The 21,867-nt window shown below is 43.2% G+C and overlaps 1 protein-coding gene across 2 annotated transcripts; it reads left to right on the top strand.

Moving 5' to 3' along the window:
- The first annotated feature begins 3,653 nt into the window (after positions 1–3,653).
- LOC119658428 lies at positions 3,654–21,834 on the top strand. Of its 2 annotated transcripts, XM_038065827.1 has the most exons (4): positions 3,654–3,954; positions 4,034–4,854; positions 4,904–4,993; positions 20,504–21,834. In XM_038065827.1, exons 1-4 carry the CDS (start codon positions 3,856–3,858, stop codon positions 21,738–21,740), a joined length of 2,247 nt encoding a protein of 748 aa, XP_037921755.1. In that variant the 5' UTR covers positions 3,654–3,855; the 3' UTR covers positions 21,741–21,834. The 2 variants fall into 2 exon arrangements, with proteins under 2 accessions (XP_037921755.1, XP_037921756.1); XM_038065828.1 differs by lacking the exon at positions 4,904–4,993.
- Positions 21,835–21,867: the final 33 nt, after the last annotated feature.

Genomic DNA, 21,867 nt, shown 5'->3' with positions numbered 1-21,867 from the left:
ATTCTTGGGGTACTCCTGCCTCTATCCTTCTTTCGGTTAATTGGTGCTGCTTCAATGCCACCCTAAAACTCCGGTCTGTAATAAAGGATTCGATTAGTTTTATCAGTGAATGAGATATTTTGAATTTCTCCAGTTTGGCTATGAGGCCTGCGTGCCAGACTTTATCGAAAGCTTTCGATATGTCGAACATGATTAATCCGAATGTGCTGGACTACTCTGACCAGTTGTAGCTCGCATGAATGCTCTCGTTGAAATCCGTATTGTTCTTCTGGGATGATGTTGAGCGCGGTGAGTTGGTCCTGCAGTCTGCTCCGTATTAACCTTTCTGCAATTTTTCCTATTGTTGGAAGTAGGCTGATGGGTCTACAGTTCTATGGGGATTCTTTCCCGGTTTTGGCAGAAGGATGATGATGGACTTTTTCCATGCTTTTGGATATGTTCTGAGGCGAAGTACTGCATTTATTACTACGGTGATTAGTTCGGCGATGTTATTCGGTGCGTTCTTGATGCACTCGTTTGTAATCATATTCCAGTCTGGTGATTTTTTGCTGGTTAGTCCTTGGATGATGGTTTGGACTTCCAGCTGGTCTGTTTGCAGTTCCAATTCTTCTCTTTGTGTTGAGTCATCTTGTGTCTCCGTTTCTAACTCGTATTCGTCTTCTGATTCATCGTCCGATGTGGTCTTCTCCCTGAACTGGAGTTCGAGTGAGTCCGCGGAAGCTTTGGCCTTTCCCTCCTTGTAGAATTCAAGGCCTTTGAGCCCATGAATTGTAGGCATTCGCCTTCTCGAGCCTCTTTTGAAGTATTTGGTGAGCCGCCAGAAGTTGTTGTTTCCTGGCTCTAAGCTTTGGAGGAAGTATTCTCATTGTTCGTTCCTGAATCAGTCGATGTCTTCTCTGATGACGTTGGTGAGCCGATTCGCTTCTCTTTTCAGATTGGGATCTCCTGTGTTTCTTCCTCTTTTCCTGATGCGATTTCTCTCCCTTATTCTCTCTTTAATATTTCTTGGGAGCCGGTAGTATTGTTGGTCGTTTGTTTCTGCGTCCGTTGTACTCTCCTGTTTAGCTGAAGTTATGTGGGCGGTTAGGTTTTGGATTTCTGTCTCTACCTGTTCCGATGATTCCAGTTTTGTCGTTATAGTATATTGTGTTAGAAAGTGGCGGTAAGTATCCCAGTTGGTGTTTTTGATTGATTTCGGCGGATTTTCAATATATATGTTGTATATTGAAAATGGTACCGGTTTGTGGTCCGATGAGAGGTCGTCCGACACGTTGCTTGTGATGTAGTTGTTGAAATTCTTTGTAAGAGCCACATCGATTATGGTGCCGGGTGTGCAGCGTCCATAATGTGTTGGTTCCTCTGGTGCGTGAAGAGTTGCTCCGTTTCCGTTTAGGAAAGTGAGCCGTTCTCTCCCCGCATTGGTGTTTCATAATGATCCCCAGTCTCGATGACGCACGTTGAGATCCCCGGCGAGAAAAGTCGGTTTGTCGTCATTGAGTAGCAGTTGAAGGTCCTCTGGAAAACTATCTGCCGATGGTGGTCGGTAGGCTGATATAATTTTTACATCTGCTGGTCCTGTCCCTGCCCCAATGACTGTAGCTTCCATTCCTGTGATGGGTGGTGTTTCCAGGCGGTGATGCTCGATGTTTTTCTTGATGATGAATGCGGTTACTCCTCCACGGCCAGAAAGTCGGTCGTTTCTGTATATTTCGTAGTTGGGTATTTTTAGTGGGTCTGTTGGTTTGTGGAACGTTACTTGGATGAGCAGTATGTCTACTTCCGCCTCGTAAAGGAAATCTTTTAATTCTCCCATTTTTCCTTTCGCGGAATTTGCGTTCCACGGGAGAATGTTAAGCTTAATGCAAGGGATCTGCAAGTTAAACAGGTTGTGAATCATTTTCGTCATCATTGACTCCATCATATTTTTTATCTGTGTTTGCATGCTGCTCAGCACTTGATCCATTTGTACGGGCTTCGGGTTCGCTGTAGAAGAGGGAGTTTTTGGTGCTGTTGCGTTTTTCCTGTCGCCTTGTTGGTTGGGATATCTGTGGGGAAGGGTTAGATTTTGCCATCTGGGCGAAGGTTCTCTTTATGTTCTTGGGATTTTTTGGACATCCGCCGTAGCTGACTGGATGTTCCCCTTGCAGTTGGTGCCTTCTGCTCCTGTTTCCTTTCGAAGCCCTGGTCCTCGAGGTCTTCTTTTATATCCTCGGGGACTATTCTCTCGAGCCCCCAGATTATTATATTGATATTCTTCTCTTCTGGGAGAAGATAAGTGTGGAATTGAATTCCATTTTCTCTGAAAAACTTCGTGAGCTTCCGGTAGTCGCTCGGCTGCTCTGGAGTTATCCTTACTCCAAGGTATATCCTCCTAGCCTGATGGATATTGATTTTCCTCTTTCTTAGCTCCTTTTCTATCGCGGGCCATTTTGACGGCTGCCGTAGAATTACGGGCACCGTACCTTTTTCCATTTCTTTTGCCTTAGGACTTTCCTGTCCTGTTGGCTTAGATTGTTTTACCGGTGACTTAGGTTTCTCTACTTTTTTGAATATGGGTGGCAGAGTCCGCACTGGTTTCGGTGGCGGCAGAGATGGAAAGTCCACATCTTCCTCCTCTTCGGTGGCGGTATTGTCCGTGTTGTCGGTGGACATCTCCTCTTCCGATGAGGAATTACTCTCTGTGTCCGACACTTGTGGACTCTTGATCTGTATTCTCTTGCCATTTTCCTTCTTTTCATGAGTGCTGTCAGACCCTCATTTTGCTTCCTCTGGTTTTCGAGATCTTTTTTAGCAGCAGCTAGCTTCTTCGTGATTTCATCCAGACTTCGCTGCAAGCTGGCGATCAAACTATTTTCTTTGGTTTGGTCCGATAGTAATCGAACCTCTGGGGCTTTCTGGGCCCTTGTCTCCATTTCAAATTCTTTTCCCAGCTGAAAATCTCTTCAAAAAATTTTTTATTCTCAAAAAACTTATCTCTAATCACACTTATCACTAAAAGTTATCCACTGCTGTAAAAAAATAAATTAGTTATTTAAAAATCTCGTAAAACTTTTACCTATTTGCTGCTGTCCAAAGACGTCTGCTTCGCTAGGCTACTCTCTCGAGGACCCAGCGGTCATTTCATCGTAACAGAACACTATTTTGTCATTGAAATTTCTGTGTATATCGCACGTTAGTTTGTAAATATACGCCTACATACATGAATATAGAAAGATTTGTGATTTGCATAGAGGAATCGATCCTCCGAATTGTAGCCTATAAAGTGTTATATCCCCGAAAGTTAAGAAAAAATACTTCGGCTAAGATGTCTTTTCGACTTAGAGGAATTCGATTTGGAGATGAATGAATGAATGAAAGGCCGACAGTTAGTTCCTCCTGTATAATTAGCTATCGGGAGGAGGGAGATAACACTGCAAGTTCTGGGTATTTTAGAAACTTGAATCAATTCGTTATGCGAAAAATCTTTGGAACGCAATTAATTATCAAAAAAAGTCAAGGACTGAATTCCATTTAGTTTTAAAAATTTGATTTATATTTGCAAAAAAGGTTAGTACAGCAACTGCACCTTCAACCGTGCCGGAGATATTAGATTTAATTTTAGACTGTGATTTACTCGTTTTTTCGTGTCGAAAACCGTTTAAAAAATGCTCCACCACCTTCAGCCATGACATTCCGTTTATCACGTTAGTGCACCTCGAATACAAGAATCCCACTACAGTCTGCACTCTACTGGCAAATTTGCGAACTGACATATTTCAGTTTATTGAACCTAACCTTAAAATTTGTTTACGAATTTTATTGACGAATTTACGCTGACACCGAGAAATTTGTTTGTGCGCTGGCTTCACTACGACAATGTCAAGTACAGTGGAAAATTTCCATTACGTTGTTTACAAGGAGTTCGAGAAACAAGGACCCTTCGCTGACCCAACACAGAATTTGTTTGGGTTCAAGGTGAGACGAAGATTTGTTTTCACTTTTCACCTGTCATCCGTCAACTTGCGAACTCAAAATGTTTTCCCTGATTTTGCAGAAAGTGCTTCAGAGTACGCCCGAAGAAATAGGGTCAGCCCACGACAAAGTTCCGGCAGCAATGGAATTTAGTGAGCGACATATCCCCGACAATCAAGTTGCCCAGACCAATTTCACCGAATTGGCAGAGCTGATCACTTCAGCTACCGGCAAGCAGGGGCGCGAGGGCAATGTGAATGTTTACAATAAGTGCGTTTTCTTCGTGAACAGCTACAACAATGGAGATTTACAGGATGAGAAGAGCCTTATAGACCAGCTGTCTGGTCCGTTTGCAAAGGCAAAGAGTCGAGTGGCACATTGCTCTGATTTTGCAGAAGAAGCTTCCAGAACGGCCTCCTTCAGTTTCGACATGAATGATTGCCTGCAAGCAAGTAGCACGCCGGAACCAATGTCCCAACTATTCACGAACCTTGAGGGAAGTGACTGCCGGAAGTTGAACTCCTTCGGAGAAGACCCAATCGTTGTCAGTAGTGGGTCCGACGACGAATCCCATGTCGAAACTGCTGAAGCTACGAAACTGTATTTCGTGGACAAGCACGACCTCAAACCAATACTAACTCCAAACGTCATGCCTGGCGTCTACAAGATGGTGTCGCCGACCAAAGAATCTGCTTCAAAAAGTGTCAGACCAAATGTCTACAGAGGAACTCGGGAAAAGAATGGGACAATCATGACCGCGAAGGATTTCGAATCTTCCTACGTAACAGCTCGCGATATTGCAATCAAAACTGATGACATCCTCCAGGAGAGTCGAACGCAAGAATCCAGCAATAAAAAGGAGCATTGTCAGGAAATTGGGAAGCCGGATCAATCGAGCACAAGGTAAGCTGCTTTCTTGCTAATCTGCGGGTTTCATCGGTTTGTTTTCCAGTGACCGCGTTGATTCAAATGACAGGCTCTGGCACCTGGCATACGACATACTCAAGCTCCCCGCGGAGAGTACCTGCGTCCGGTTTAATAGGTAAGATGGCTTTCGTTGAACTCGGTACGATGAGTGGAATAGAAGTATGTGCATTCCTGCAGAAATGGTTTCAACAGGTGCAAATATTTATTCTGGATTCGACAACGAGCTATCTTGATATCTTATTGGAAAGCAGAAAGTTTCTAGTGCATGAGAAAAAACATTGTCTCATTTGAAGGCCAAGAGGGGCTTTCAGTTATTGTAGTTCCTTTCCAGAGGACAAAACTGTAAAACTTTGAATGCGTTAGCCAATCTGAAGTTGTTTATCATTTTCATCTGGAAAGGAGGCGGAAGGAAAAACAGCTAGCTTAGGTGGGAGGTGTACAACTATATTTGCATGTTCGCTGCTTTGTTTGACATTGCAGTTCAATTCAGGTCTTGTCTATGTGATGCTGTGTCTCTTTCCCTCTCGATTCTTCGACTTTAACCTCTAGCTCGACCATCGAAGTAATGATTTGCTGTTTGCATCGACAGCGCTTTCCCGCCGATCGTTGATGTAACTCATCGAGGCTCCACATACACCATCCCTATTTACCACTATAATTTTATGCTAATCTGTGAGGCGTTTGACATGGCATTAATCTAATGCCGGATTCCGGCAGGCTGGTTAAATTACAATATCAGAGTGCCGTAAGAAGAAGAGGAGTCTTCCCCAGAGTCACACCATCTCCCGCTGTCCAACCTGTGTTGCTGAAATTGAGCGCCATTCTGGGTGCCTCGATACCGTCATAATCAAGGAGCACTCGTACATTGCAAAATCCAAATGTGTGCAAATGTTCGTAGCTGGAAGATTCAATCAAAATTTTACTTAATTTATGATATAGCCACACCAAGCTTGATTGCATTTATTGATTCTAGTGGTGAAATGACTTCAAATGTTGACTTTTTGCCTACCATGCATCTCATTCTTAAGGTTTTATGTGAATGACGCATCTATTCGAAATTTAAGTCGCCAAATCCATACGCTCCTATATCTCCACAAATAAAGATAATAATGGCATTTACCCAAACGTCAGCCCCCTCATTCTACCTTTTTTTCTTTAGCCTTTGTCCTTTTCACTAGCGGGGTTGAATCATCGTGATCGGATGTAGTCGCGAGGCCTTCAAATCACTATCCAGCGTATCAAGCCACCGTTATTTCAACCGGCCTTTTGGTCGCTTACCATCGACTTCGATTTTCGGACAAGTGAATTCTCGTTAGCGCGAATTACATGATCATACCATCGAAGACGCCTGTTTCGCAATTTTTTCACGATTGGTGTAACCCTGTATCGAACGGTATCAGAACGTGTCACGCCACTAGTCCAACGCAACATCTTCGTCTCCATTACCGCAAGACGCCGTTCATTGTGTTTTATAGTCGACTAACACTCAGAACCATAGAGAGCGGCAGGACCGACGACAAAACAGTAAACTTTAGATTTGAGATGTTCGTTAATACGTCGATCACAAAGAACACTAGTTATGGAACGCCACCTTTATCCAGGTTGCGCTAATGCGTGAATCAATTTCACAAGCAGTTCTCCATTGGCTGACAGCAATAACCCGAGGTATTTAAATCACTCAGTTCTGGGCAGCTCACTGCCATTGACAGTTTTACTCAGATTCCATCTGAGACCGTGTTAAATGAGGCGATCATTACATTTTTGCTCGAGATAATTCTTATTATTAAACGCCCGGAAAACATCTGCATAAAGCATTATATAGGGCGCTGGACCTTAGATGTCTTTTGTGACGGTGTCCATAACCAGAACAAAGGAGTGGTGAGAGGGCGCTTTCTCGATGAACACCCTCAGAGACACGAAGCGGTTTGGATACATCCGCCGCACTTGGAACTTTACTTTTCAAATCGCGGTAGAGCAATTGAAATCAGCGCACGAGTTCCTCTGGTACTAGGTATTGTCGTAGAGCATACCAGATGAATTCATGTGTCACACGGTCAAACGCTTTTTCCAGATCCAATAATGCAATGTAAAGAGGGAGATGTGGTATTGCGTCAGTAGTTCCGCAGTTCTTCGCAAAACCGACTTGATGCACAGTTATTTGAACGATTTCGCGAATACGGTTGTCAAGAATGCATTCAAAAATCTTCATGGTTTGAGAGAGCAATCGGAAGGAACCTTCCTGTTTCCTTATTGCAACTGTGGTGCTTTCTTGCAAATCAGATGGTGTTCTATCGTGCGACAGGTAAAATTGCTCCAAATATCGGTAATGCTTGTGGCAGTGAAGGATGAATTAATTTCTATCATCTATCGTGAGGTTCATTCCCTTCCTCGTCATCTTCAGACCATTATTTGGAGGATGTCCCTAATGTATACGAGTTTGCGGAGTCAAGGACGAGGCGAAAGGAGGAAGTTCTCAAATTAAAGAATTCACCTAAAATGCATGGTATATGTATTGAAGTGAAGAAATTTAAAATGCTAGTGCCACTACAACCATCGATAATGCAAATAATATATATATATATAGTTAAAAAGCCCACGGACCCTCTTCCCGCTCAACCGGACCGAGGGGCGACCAACCTAAAGATGGGCTGAAGGCAACATCCAAAGGCCCGCATCACAGCGATGATGCATTTTAACGCAAAGTGTGTGCGACCATGCGAAAATGTATTGCTACATCCCGATTGTCGCAAACACTTCAGTCAATGATGCGGTGGTTCTACACTACAGAGACATAGATCTTGAATCGAAGACAGTGCGTATCAAGACTAAAATCCACTAGGTTAGATTGTTACCGGACAGGACTCTTCGGACTATAGCACAGGTTGCAAGGATAACCGCTTTTTGCATCTCCATGTATAGTCCAGCCATAAGATCGAGCGTTTTCAGCGCTTTATGTAACTTATGCGGGACTAATCCTATCGCTGAAGTTACTACTGGGAATACTTCGATCTTTTGTAGTCTCCAAGTCTGCTTCATATCTTTTGCCAAGGAGCCGTAGTTCCGGATTTTTTCGTGCTGTTTTTCAACAGTGTTCCGGTCCAATTGTACGGCTACATCGATTATAAAGCACGCTCGTTCTTCCTTCAGAAGCAGAACTAGATCGGGTCTGTTATTATTAATACTGTGGTCGGTGGCAATAGTATGATCCCACAGTAGTTTAACCCGATCATTTTCCAAGATTCTCTGCGGAGTATACTTATAATAAGGATGGAAGGTTGCCACTAAGTTAACTTTAACGCAAGGTTTTCATGGAAAATCTTGCAGACGGAGTTATGACGATTGGTGTACTCGGCACTGCTCAACATCCTGCACGCAGATGTTATGTGCTGGATGGTCTCCTCTTCACAGTTGCATAACCTACAACTGCAGTTGGTGATTGAGGAGTCGTGAAGAATGTACCGTTAATAATTTTTTGTTGGGAGCGAAGCATCCTGAATTGAAGTTAGGAATGCTTCAGTCTCATAAAAAAGTATACCATTAGTCAACCATTTTTTGGAGGCTTCGATGACAATGCCTGACAAAAACAAATTTTTTATATGACCTCCGTGAATGGGTTTCTCTTTCCACATGTCGATCTTCTGTTGGACTGAAGTAACATTCGACATGGAATCCCATTCTCTGCTTCTCAAGTTCAAAGGAGATAATTTATTATCTGCCATGACGGTAGCCTGATGTATTTGGCTAGAGGATTGTTTCTCATAGAAAAACCCACGAAAAGAATGTACTTGATTGTAGTGCAACGTTTTTATATCAATTACCCCCCTTCCTCCTTGATGATGTCGGATAGTGATCCTCAATTTTTCGGCAGCTCTATTGTGCATGTTGTTGTTTGCAAGAACTACCCTTACCCGTCTATTGACAGATTCTAAATCCGTATTACTCCACTGTATCACACCGAAAGTGTATAGAAGGACGGGAATGGCGAAGGTGTTGATTGCCATGATTTTATTTTTGCCGTACAGCTCAGTTTTAAGGACAAGATCCAGACGCCGTTCAAATTCCCTCAGCAACTTAGATTTGATTATTGCCACAGCAGGCGTTGTTGCTTGGTATATATATAGCAAAGGACAGACAACACCTTGTTCTTCCAGAATCAACGGGGATTTTATAAAAATCTCACCAACTCAAGTCGGGAAAGTAACCTCGATCTGGATCAAGCAGAAGACTTCTGGAGAAGTGTTTGGAGCGAACCTAGCCGTTGCAATTTAGAAGCAGCGTGGCTCCCACACCTTATGCGTTCATGCGAGACCCTCCCCGAAATGACCATGCCTGACATTACTGAAGCCCTGGAAAAGACAGGTAATTGGAAAGCGCCAGGAGTTGATAAGATTCACAACTTCTGGCTAAAGTGGTTGAAGAGCATTCAACGAGTATTGGCAAATCATTTTAATCAGGTGATTCATCATCATCATCATCAACGACGCAACAACCGGTATCCGGTCTAGACCTGCCTTAATAAGGAACTCCAGACATCCCGGTTTTGCGCCGAGGTCCACCAATTCGATATCCCTAAAAGCTGTCTGGCGTCCTGGCCTACGCCATCGCTCCATCTTAGGCAGGGTTTGCCTCGTCTTGTTTTTCTAACATAGATATTGCCTTTATAGACTTTCCGGGTGGGATCATCCTCATTCACACGGATTAAGTGACCCGCGCACCGTAACCTATTGGGCCGGATTTTATTCACAACCGGACAGTCATGATATCGCTCATAGATTTCGTCATTGTGTAGGCTGCGGAATCGTCCTCCTCATGCAGGGGGCCAAAAATTCTTCGGAGGATTCTTTTCTCGAACGCGGCCAAGAGTTCGCAATTTTTCTTGCTAAGAACCCAAGTTTCCGAGGAATACATGAGGACTAGCAAGATCATTGTCTGGTACAGTAAGAGCTATGACCCTATGGTGAGACTTTTCGAGCGAAACAGTTTTTGTAAACTGAAATAGACTCTGTTGGCTGCCAACAACCGGGCGCCGATTTTATCATCGTAGCTGTTATCGGTTGTGATTTTCGACCCTAGATAGGAGAAATTGTCAACGGTCTCAAAGTTGTATTCTCCTATCTTTATTCTTTCCGTTTGACCAATGCGGTTTGATGTTGTTGATTGGTTGATTTTCGGTGCTGACGTTGCCACCATATATTTTGTCTTGCCTTCATTGATGTGCAGCCCAAGATCTCGCGCCGCCTGCTCGACCTGGATGAAGGCAGTTTGTACTTCTCGGGTTGTTCTTCCCATGATGTCGACATCGTCAGCATAGGCCATTAGTTGGATGGACTTAAAGAGGATCTTATCACTCACATTTCCATCACGTATCACTTTCTCCAGGGCCAGGTTAAAGAGGACGCATGATAGGACGTCCCCTTGTCGTAGACCGTTGTTGATGTCCAATGGTCTTGAGAGTGATCCTGCTGCTTTTATCTTGCCTCACACATTGGCCAGGGTTAGCGTAGTCAGTCTTATCAATTTCGTCGGGATACCAGTGGCAGTGTACAGTTTTACCCTGGCTATGCTATCATAGGCGGCTTTAAAGCCGATGAAAAGATGGTGGAACTGATGTCCATATTGCAACAGTTTTTTCATCGCTTGCCGCAGAGAGAAAATCTGATTTGTTGCTGATTTGCCTGGAGTGAAGCCTCTTTGGTATGGGCCAATAATGTTCTGTGCGTATGGATCTATCCGACCTAGCAAGATAGTGGAAAATATCTTATAGATGGTATTTAACAACGTGATACCTCAATAATTGCTGCACCGTGTGATATTTCCCTTTTTATATATGGGACAGATAATGCCTCTTTGTCAGTCAGGCATTGATTCGCTGTCCCACGCTTTAAGCACAAGTTGATGAACCACTTGGTGTAATTGGTCGCCTCCATATTTAACCAATTCAGCTGTAATTCCAAAGGCTCCTGGCGACTTATGGTTTTTAAGCCGATGGATTGCACGGATTGTTTCTTCTATGCTTGGTGGTGGTAGCATTTGTCCATCGTCTTCAGTTGGACCTCTAACTCGCCGGTACTTTAGCTGTTAAGCAGTTCATCAAAATACTCAACACATCGCTCCATATGCCCATTCTATTGGAAATCAGATTTCCTGCTTTGTCTCGGCAGGATGAGGCTTCATCTTGTTGGTGAAACTTCCGGGCCTGGTGCAGTTGCTCCCTGTACTTTTCGAGTTCACAGATCTGTTGGTTCTCCCAGGCTTCCTTTTTCCGTCTGCGAAGTCGCTTCTCCGCTCGCCGGAGTTCATGATAAGTCTCTGCGTGTGCCCGCGTTCTTTGAGAATGCAACATTATTCGGTATGCAGCATTCTTCCTTTCCGTTGCTAGCTTACATTCATCGTCAAACCAGCCGTTTCGAATCTTTTTGCGGCTGGGGCCAAGTATGTTTGTGGCCGTATTTATGATAACGTTCTTCAGGTGAATATGGAGATCACTTGTTTATGCTTCATCTCCAGGATCTCTGTTGATTGCGGTTATTGCGGCACCCATTTCCCTCTTATAGGTATTGCGGAGGACTGTGTTGTAAATGGCTTCAGTGCTAACCCTCACCTGATTATCGGGGGGATTCTGGGTGGTATTGTTATTCGAGCTCGAGTCTATATTGGCCTATATGTTCTGACATTCATCAAGGCTGAGAGGTGGTGGCGTTCGATCAGCATATGGTCAATTTGGTTGAAAGTGGCCCCGTCTGGAGAGGCCCACGTATTTTTCTGGACCACTTTCCGCGCAAACCGGGTACTTCCAACAACCATTTCGTGTGACACTGCTAATTAAATAATCCGTAGTCCGTTATCATTTGTATTATGATGTGAGCTATGGTAGCCAACGTATCGCCTGAATACGGGCTCCGTCCCTACTTGGCTGTTAAAATCCCCAAGTATGATTTTGATATCATACTTGGGACTGGCTTCGAGGATCCGCTCAACTGCCTCGTAGAAGGTATCCTTCTCCGATTCTGCAGTCTCCTCTGTTGGTGCGTGTACGTTTATGAGGCTTATATTTCTAAATTTGCCTCGTAAACGCAGAATGCATAGCCTTCCGTTTAGATTTTCAAAGCCGATAAGAGCAGATTTCATTTTTTGGCTGACTAAGAAACCTACTTCAAACACATGGTTTACTGAATGGCCGCTATAATATATGGTGTAGCGACTCTTCTCCAGGAAACCGGTCCCTGTCCAACGCATCTCCTGCAACGCTCTTGCATCAGCTCTATATTGGGATAGGGTATCGGCTAGCCGCTTAGCAGCTCCACCTACAGGGAGCGCACGTTCCGTGAGAAAATGCGCAAATCGTTATTCCGTTTTCGTTGCCGGGTTCGTCGTTGTAAAATCCATCTAGACCGAGGCTCCTGTTGTGGCTTCGTAACAAGTTGTTTTCCGTGTAGGGTTGTCAGCCTTACCCAACCCCCAACCTGGAGGACCAGTTGGTACAATTTGTTCCGTTTTTAGGGGCGGGAGACTCGCCTTCATGCTTCTCCGTCTGCACATTTTCATTAAGAAAGAGCTCCTAGCGATCACCACCTGGAGGTACAGATAGGGTTTGATAGTAGAGCTGTTGGTGTTGGTTTAGGGTACTAATCCGCGTTTCGCCCTGGAACTTATACTACTCTTTGACTCCGACAAAGAATATAAATAATAAAATTGAAATGATAAGTGAATTTAAATAATAAACTTAAAATGATAACTTAAAAATGATTAATAAAATTAAAAGGGGAATAAAAAAAACTTACGGTTCTACCCAGAGCTCTGCGTGTTGACATTCATGTTTATTTCTACAGGGAAGAATAAAAATTAGTTGAAATAAAAGTTTATAATATCCAGAAACTTCTCGGTTGTTCCAATCGATGTACCTGTCAGAAATTGGAGGGAGTCAAATACTGATCTAATCTTGGCCAGGTTCAAGGCCAGGATTGTAAAAAAAGGTTTTCGTGTGGATTCTCCCGTGAAAAATATCAATAGTAATTTCCAAGTACCCCACTCGATGTCACACAATTTCAAGCAAGACTGTTTCAGGAACGCAACTCAAGACTTCTTCATGTTCGGTGACTAACTTTGCACGTTTTTTACATTGGGGTATCGGGTAAAATATCCATGGAATCATCGCCACAATTAACCATTCTGCCTAATAAATTGTTTTCTCGTAGATCCAGGATGTTCGGAAAGCGCTTCGGTGACAAGCAGATTGAGGCTGCCTACGAATTTCATCGCGTGTAAAAGAACGCAGCTGCCGATTCGCAATAAAAGTAATCGTCAGCTGTGTTTCGAGCCCCTTATGTCTGAACGCATCCTTGATAATGTTGAGCTGATGGTCGCTGCTTTCTGCACAGTAAGCTTTAAGTTGGGTTTAAGCTCAGCTTGCAATCAAAAGTTAGTCCCAGCTTAACTTAAGTTGCATAAGAGAGGGGACTACAGGCTAATTCTTTCCTATCAGAACCTTCCTTTCCCTTCCGCGAAAAAGCGGAAGAAAGGAAAGCCGGTGATGTGAACGACATCATCATCATCAACGGCGCAACAACCGGTATCCGGTCTAGGCCTGCCTTAATAAGGAACTCCAGACATCCCGGTTTTGCGCCGAGGTCTGCCAATTCGCTATCCCCAAAGCTGTCTGGCGTCCTGGCCTACGCCATCGCTCCATCTTAGGCAGGGTCTGCCGAGTTTCCAAGGAATACATGAGGACTGGCAAGATCATTGTCTTGTACAGTAAGAGCTTTGACCCTATGGTGAGACGTTTCGAGCGGAACAGTTTTTATAAGCTGAAATAGGCTCTTTTGGCTGACTGGTGATTTTCGACCCTAGATAGGAGAAATTATCAACGGTCTCAAAGTTGTATTCTCCTATCTTTTTTCTTCCCGTTTGACCAGTGCGGTTTGATGTTGTTGGTTGGTTGGTTTTCGGTGCTGACGTTGCCACCATATATTTTGTCTTGCCTTCATTGATGTGCAGCCCAAGATCTCGCGCCGATATCCGCCTACTCAATCTGGATGAAGGCAGTTTGTACGTCTCGGGTAGTTCTTCCCATAATGTCGATATCGTCAGCATAGGCCAGTAGTTGGGTGGACTTAAAGAGGATCGTACTTCTTGCATTTACCTCAGCATCACGGATCACTTTCTCGAGAGCCAGGTTAAAGAGGACGCATGATAGGGCATCCCCTTGTCGTAGACCGTTGTTGATATCGAATGGTGTTGAGAGTGATCCTGCTGCTTTTATCTGGTCTCGCACATTGGTCGATGTGAACGACAACCGGTCTAATATCGGTATGTGGAACAGATCATTGCAAGCAGGACAAAGTGAACCTAGGAAGGTCGAGAGCGGCTTCAGAAGTCGAAGCTTCTTGAGAATGAGAACATGGTCGTTGCTGCACTAATAGCTATCCCAAAGTCCAGAGAAACTCCACACTGCAGATAACTGACTTCGCGGCTGGTTAAATTAACTTACAGTATGCAGCAAGCCTAGCAAAGTTGCAGGACTGCCCTTACATCTTTCTAGTGCAAGAGCCATGGCTTCCAGATTAATAGTAAGAAGGAAAGTATCGTAATTAATAGGTAGATTTGGATACGAAGCTTCTTTGGAACAATACTTAGAGGCTGTGCAGACAGATTTTTGCATCCACACGTGGAATTAGACCTCATGTGGAGTGAAATTGCTACCATTAGGCCCATGTTCGCCTATGCGTCCTTAGTGTGATGAGTTAAGGCGGAACAAGAAAGCCTTCACTATAAGCTAGCCTCACTGCAAAGAACTGTGTACCTGGCTATTATCGACACAGTATCCGCCGCAGCTCTAAGTGCAGTACTCAATCTGCAGCCTTTGGATACATGTAAATACCCAACGCAATGCAACGAAAGCAGCTCATGGACTATTTCGTTTAGACAAAATAAATGACGTGTGGGGCACAGAACATCGGAAGAGATGTTGGGAGAATAGAACTCAGTTGTTGTAATGTCTACTGATTCTCGAGTCCCCCTGTTTGGTAGAATATAGAAGATTATCCTCAAACGTAAAAAAGTGGGATGATCCAGAAGAGTGCATGGCGAGATACCTATGTAATTTCATCAAGCTTAAAGCTGTGTGATAAGCTCACAACAGTGAGACAAACACAAAACGAACACAGACACCCATGATGACTGGGATTCAATCCCAGAGCTCCGAGATTCCGATGCTGACGTTCTACCGACTCAATTTTTCAGCAGTCGGAAATGAAAATTCAGCAAATCACGTTGCCTAATCAGATACCTTGTTGTCCATAAAATCGAGACCCCTTCTGTATCGTTGAGCTTGGTTCTCCGCTGCGTATGAGGCTCTGTCTCCTTTCGATTGTGGTTGCCGTTGATGTTGTGAATGAACCATTACTTAATTTCTCGGTTTTTTCCTGTGTAGAAAAACGCGCAGGCCGGGATAATGGTCGCGTTGAAGACCACGAAAACAATTTGGCAAAACTTTTGCGATCACAACACATGGGTTAAAAAATCAAAACAGCTTCAAATAGCTCAAACGCATTCTTGAGCTTCCTTCGCAGGTACAGACTGTCATGCAACAACATCCACTCGCTCATGTAGTCATAGCAACCGACAACACTCCTTTCCAGCAGAGTTGAGCAAAAAAGACAATAAAAATGTCACCGACAATGCTGATTAGATTAAAAAACCCAAATTAAAGAATGTTGGATACCCACTCTATTGAAACGAAGATACGCTAACAATACCTCAGCAAAGAACTCCCAAGAAGCACCGAGAATAAATATCAGAAGCACTTTTCAGCCCATCCGCACTAATTGGCAGCCGCGAAATCGGCGTACAGATTAACGGAACTGCAATCTTCTTGTTTCGCAACGCAATATTTTCAAAGTCAACAGTTTACCATCACCACAGCGTGCATCATCTTTCCTCGCCCAGCTGCGTCCACGAAGAACGTAATATGAATTTCACTGATACGCAACTAACAATCCTCCAGGATATTTTTTGCCGCTCCTTGAAATCCCGGATAGTTTTCTTTTAAGCGGCTATAAACGAACAGTGAACCTTTCCCTTGGGATAATATACAAGGGTCTTCCATGCTAAAATGTATGGAATCTTGATCAATAACAATAACTGTCCCAAAACATACATTGGCCAGACATAAAGACTGGTCCATGCCTGGGTCAGAGAGCACCTAAAGGAGACAGAATTAGCCAAACGTCAGAATAGGCAACACATAAGATCATCCGTGGTGGAACACATAATAGAAGAAAAGCATGTAACGGAGGGGAAGTTTGTAGCCACCGGAATAAATTTCCAAGTGATACCGTCCTTCGCGGATATTGCTGTGACCTTCTATGATTCCGTTTTTATCGCTTGCTGCATCTGCTTGTCTAACTGGTTGCTTGCTCCCACGAAATTAGCATCATGATCGCTGTAGGTCGGATCTTGCAGTGAATCTTTTGAAAGTTGCCAGGAACGCTTCGATCAACAGGTCGCTTACTAGTTCCAAATACACAGCCTTGGTCACCACACATATCCATTTAAGACGGCAGTAGACCCCTTGAACATTCATATCCTGAATGGATCTACGTCTACTCCACAATACAAAAATGGTGGGTTGGGTATGATGTGAACCGCAGGAATATCTCCCATAAATTATTGAGTTCTTCGGTTTGCATATCGAACACATATCAAACAACGATGAAGTTTGCTTCAAATCACTTTTTAACATTCAGGATCCAATACCGCATCCTCAAATAATTTCGAACAGTCGTTACGCCCCATGCAAAGTATTCTATCGAAGAACTTTATGTTGAACCGAACAACTCTTATTAACATTGAGAAACTTGAAACCTGTTTCAATAAATTAAACTTGGCATTAACACTGATGAAACTGACGACCTCCTGAGTGTTCTTCTTGTCTGATAGCCATTGTGGGCCCTTCCACCTTAATAGATGATTCACCAAACTGCGAGTACTTATGCCTCTGGAAGCATTATCTGCTGGGTTGTCCTTTGATATGACGTGACCCCAAGTCCTGGAATATCCTCCAAGAGCTTTTAAGTGGTTCACGTCCTTGCTGACATCACTATCCAACTTTTCTGGGTTCTTTTTTATCCAATCCAAGACTATCATTGAGACACCAGCAATTCACTGCTACCTCTTTCAGGTCCATTGTGCAAATCACCCTTTTCATTAGATCTTCTACAAGCACGGCACCTTTCCGCTCCAACTTTGGAAGGGCAACCTCTTTTTCAGTGGCTTCACACGAGCCTTCGCACATGGCAGGGATACAGACACCTTTCCACGACGTATCTTCCGTCTTGCACCGCCGCACATGCTGCTTCCGAGGCATCACAAAAACCATGAAGCTCGCACGCGTACTTCTTGAATTTAGCGCGGCATCCGAATAGATTCCAGCTCTGGAAGCTCGGCTTCATACCGTCACCACTCTATCAATATATCTTCCAGGGGAATGTCGTCTCAACCAACTTCAGATTGCCAAATCTTCTGCATGAGGATTTTCATCCCTATCGTCATTGGTGTAAGCCACTGCAATGGATCGTAGATTGCAGCCATATTTGATATTATCCCCTTGGTTAGGCTTTCAGTTGAATAATATTTCACAGACTTGAATCGGGGGTCATCCGTCGATGGATTCCACAATAATCTAGTCTGGCAATGGTTGCTTCTCTCATGATTTCATGGAGTCCGACTTCCCTTGATTCAGCTGAAACATCTTATAGCAATTGAGGATCATTCCCAGCCCACTTTCTCAGGTGGAACCTGTCTGGTCTCAAAAGATTAATTATTTGTTGGATAAGCATAGTCGTCGTCTCAGCTCCGCTTAATAAATTATCAACGAAAAAACCCTTCTTCAATTTATCCGCTGCACTAGGGAACCTTCCCATCCATCTATTGCCAGCTGATACAATGCCCTGATTGCGAGGGCGCCGGGAGTTTCGCCGAATTAAACCACTGTGAAAACGAACTGCTTAGCGGGCCTAGTCGTTAATGCCTGAATTTTTCTCCATATCTGATGAAAATGCATGTTTGTACTTACTCTATCTCAAAATTATCGCAGCCAAGCCATCCTGCAGCTTGGGCGCTCTATGAAGTCGTTGATTCCAACTGATTTCGGATGAAGCCTTTATCGAAGCGTCGAACAGTTGTCCAACTTCCGTGTTAGTACTTTCCATTTTGACGACTGGGTGGTGGGCATGGGGTGATCCTCGTCCTATCCTATGAACGGGCTTTTCGGTTTCCATTCTTGCATCGCCTTACGGTATGTTATACGCAATTCCTCGTTCTTATCCAACCGCTTCTCTAGTCTAAACCATATCAGCGCCCTGTTACTAGAGTTTCCTACCGAAAAATGCTAGGATCATCCTTGAATGGTAGAGTATCCGTATATCTTCGATCTGCTTCATGGCTAACCGTACTTTCATAAATGATCTCGAACTCTTTAGCAGACGTCGTATCATCTGGAACATTTTCCGTGTCGAAGAAACGTTAACGGCGGCTTGAAATTCTACCGTAGATATGTTGGATGCTAACTTTGAATTTTCTCTTACCTTAATAGGAACCTTGCCAGATAAGACCCAGCCCAACGTTGTCTTGTAGGCACGTAAAAGTCTTCCTCACTTGATCCGGGGCTCTATAATTTCCTCGAAGGCTTCAGCACCTAGAATTAGATCTACGCCCGATTTAATATTGTAGGTTGTGTCTGTAAGTTGTAACCTCTTCGTCAATTCAGATTTCAACTCACCCAACCCTGTCTTGGAAGAAATGTTGTCAGCGCCTCTTAAACGTATGCCTCGACTGTAAGTCCAAAATTGGATGCAAAGTTTTGTGTAATTGAGATCCAGGTCAATTAATGCTTGTAGAATCAACATTTTTCCCGATGGACCTGCCGCCTTGATAAGTGCTGTTCATCCAACTATCCCATGCTGCCTGGCAGTAATAGCGATTAATTCCTTTTGGAAATGGAGCAACTTGTAGTGATCCTTACTGCATTCGAAACAACGTATCCTGCTACCGCACTTCTGCTTTTTCCTATGCGACAGCCGATTTCGGCATTTCTTTCTTTCCCTTACAGAAAGCTTTTTGTAGTTATCACATGCGTATAACGCATGACTTCCTTTGCAATAAACGCAGTCATTATCCTTCAATATCGTGAACGATTTTTTCTTGAAGGGCTGACCAGGCGATGACTGATGTTAAATCGTCAAAAGCAGCTTGTATTTCTTTAGAAGGAAGCCACAAAACTTTCCAACTAAAGGTAGCATCCGACTACCTTCAATGGGCTCTTCAAAGAGGCGAAGAATCTCGCTATCCATTTTCCGCATTGCGATTCGGACTTCCATTGGCCCCAATGGGATATCTCATAGCCCTGGTTTGCTAATCAAACTAAGCCATTTTAACGTCAATTATCGCATCCAAATACTCGCTCGCAGCTTGACGGTTGTCAGCAAAACGTTCCTCAAGTATTAGAAGCGCTATATCTCCTGTTGACTGATTATTGCCTATCACGGCTCTAAAGAGGTCATGAATGGAACCCATTCCTTACAAGGGAATATCGATCGGTGGCAATTTCGGCAACTCGTGGAGAAAAGTAGATGAGGCTCGATTTTCAATGTTGGCAGCAAACGTGCCTAGTGCATGGCCAGAAGACTCTCCTTCTGACGCCTTTTCTTGGATATTGGCCTGATCCCTCTCGATTAGGGCTCTCAACACTCCAAATTTCGCCTCCATATCCTCCTGTATACGAAAGTATGGATCACCCGCCTTTTGCAGGCTTAACAGCCTCCGATGATAAGCCTGAAAATAAGCCACCAATTCTTCCAGCTTTTGAATCCTTCCCCTAGGTACTCAATGCACAGAGGATATTAAATGTAAGGATCAAGAAAGCCAATCTGCCTCGATAGATGAAATTGGGGAAAACTTCCTGTCTGACCGCTCCAGTCGGAGAGGATGTTTAAGAAAGATATGTCTCAATCTTACTTGAGAGAATATATAATTAATGGCAAAATCTGCCAGGAAAATACCGCTATTGAATGTTCAATAATTTATTTCGCACTGATATTCTTAATACTACGAACAACATTTTTTTAATTCAATAATTACAAATCAGCAAATTTCCAGTCAATGCATAATATCTTAAAATGTATCCTCATCCAAACGTTGGTCAATGTACTCATTTTTTGTAGCAAGCGAAAAACGAGTACTTGTACCTAAAACTGCACATTCAGGTAATATTGAGAAGCAAAATATTTCCGGTCGGTGTATTTAATTTGCAATTTTAGCTACTGAGTAAATGAACGCATAAATCTAGGTATATCTATATATCAAATAAATCATAGTATCTCTGTTAATGAAAAATGACTATTCTCGTGATCCTCAACACTCGCGGATATTAAAAAAAAAATTTATCCTAATATAATAGGCTCAGTGAATCCTCATCGAACAGAGAAAGCTCTATCAGAGCGACTCAGTATTTAATATTATCTTCTGTTAACGGCTAATAACCTGCTTTCTAAGACGGCTTAATTATTCGTATATTTTTTATTAATATAAGACCTTGAATGTCGCAATTAATTTATTTTTATCTTTCCAGGACAAAAAATGAATTAATTTACCGCAGTCCAGTGACAAAAAAGAAGATTATCTATCGTATCGTCCGACCAGCAGAATTGCAATTGAATATAGTCGACAACGATGTAAATATCCAGTTAGGAAACCCTACCTTTGTACAATACCTCAATAACAGTAGCAATCACGCATCTCCTGTAAAACTTCCAACAAAGGATGGCATTCCGAAAAGGCCGCGTGGACGTCCGCGAAAAATATCACGTAAAAGGACAGTTACCACAGACGATCATCAATTTCCGCAAATAGTAACAACAACAGCCTCACAACAAGTACATCCTCTCACCTCAACATCATCACTTTCATCACGTACAAGATGTGGTCGCATGTCAAAACTTCCACAGTTCATTGAAAGCAATTTCAAAGTCTCGGGAGAAACGCCCCTCCAGGTCCAAAATTTTGAAAATGCCAATGATAATAGTTACAAATGCAATAATGATACAAGTGCGACGACTTTAGCCGGAGAAAACGTTGAAAACACAAGAATCAAACGTGAACGTAACGTTCCACCTGAATATCGATGCAATGTTTGTAATAAGATTTACTTAGGCAAGAACAAGATGCTCCGACATTTTGGAACATATCCCGAGCATTTCGTAAATCCCGGAGTAGAAGAGATGGTTCGGGATTCAAGTCTGTATACATTTCTAGTCAAAAAAGTACAACAACCAAATCTCACCGAAGATCAAAGAATCACGCTTTTGTTGAACGAGCTGACTGATTTCGTGAACCAACTTCAATTACGGAGATCACAATTGGTTACCCATAAGTCAGCTATTTATTTTGTGAATTCAGTCGTATCAAAAGTGCTTGGTGCCGCTGAAGGCCATTACGGCGTCGATTTAAGTGCGCTTAGCGCCCCACCGCCGCCTGTTAGTGACACCACACTTGCCGAACCACCTCCAGCCAGATTAGATTATAATTTAAGCATTTCATTAGACGACACAATTGCAGATGCCAAATTAAATCTAACCGAAAACATAATTACTTCGGATGATAGTCTTTTACGAACAGTGGACGATTTAGTAAAGGAAGGAATGAAGAGCCTGACCGGAGATGATGCCATCAACCGGAATCCTGTACCGTCTGTCATTAATTACGATCACGCCAGCGATAATGCTGTAGAAGCAGTGAACATGAAGGAAACACAACCTCCGCCCATGCTTGATCTTTCACTGGATCTGTTCCAGTTTAACAGTAATTAATAATTATAAGATTGTGAGAAAATACTCAGTCTATAGAGATTAGTATTTAATGTTTACGAAAACCGCAAAAGTATTAAACCGAAGATCTAAACGAGACGTTTAATTCACATCGAATCTGGAAAGTTAT

This window comes from Hermetia illucens, chromosome 5 (genome assembly GCF_905115235.1).
Source record: "Hermetia illucens chromosome 5, iHerIll2.2.curated.20191125, whole genome shotgun sequence".
In the NCBI taxonomy this organism is placed as follows: domain Eukaryota; kingdom Metazoa; phylum Arthropoda; class Insecta; order Diptera; family Stratiomyidae; genus Hermetia; species Hermetia illucens.
The sequence above is the reverse complement of the archived record's forward strand: the minus strand, read 5'-3'. Positions and strand labels throughout refer to the sequence as shown.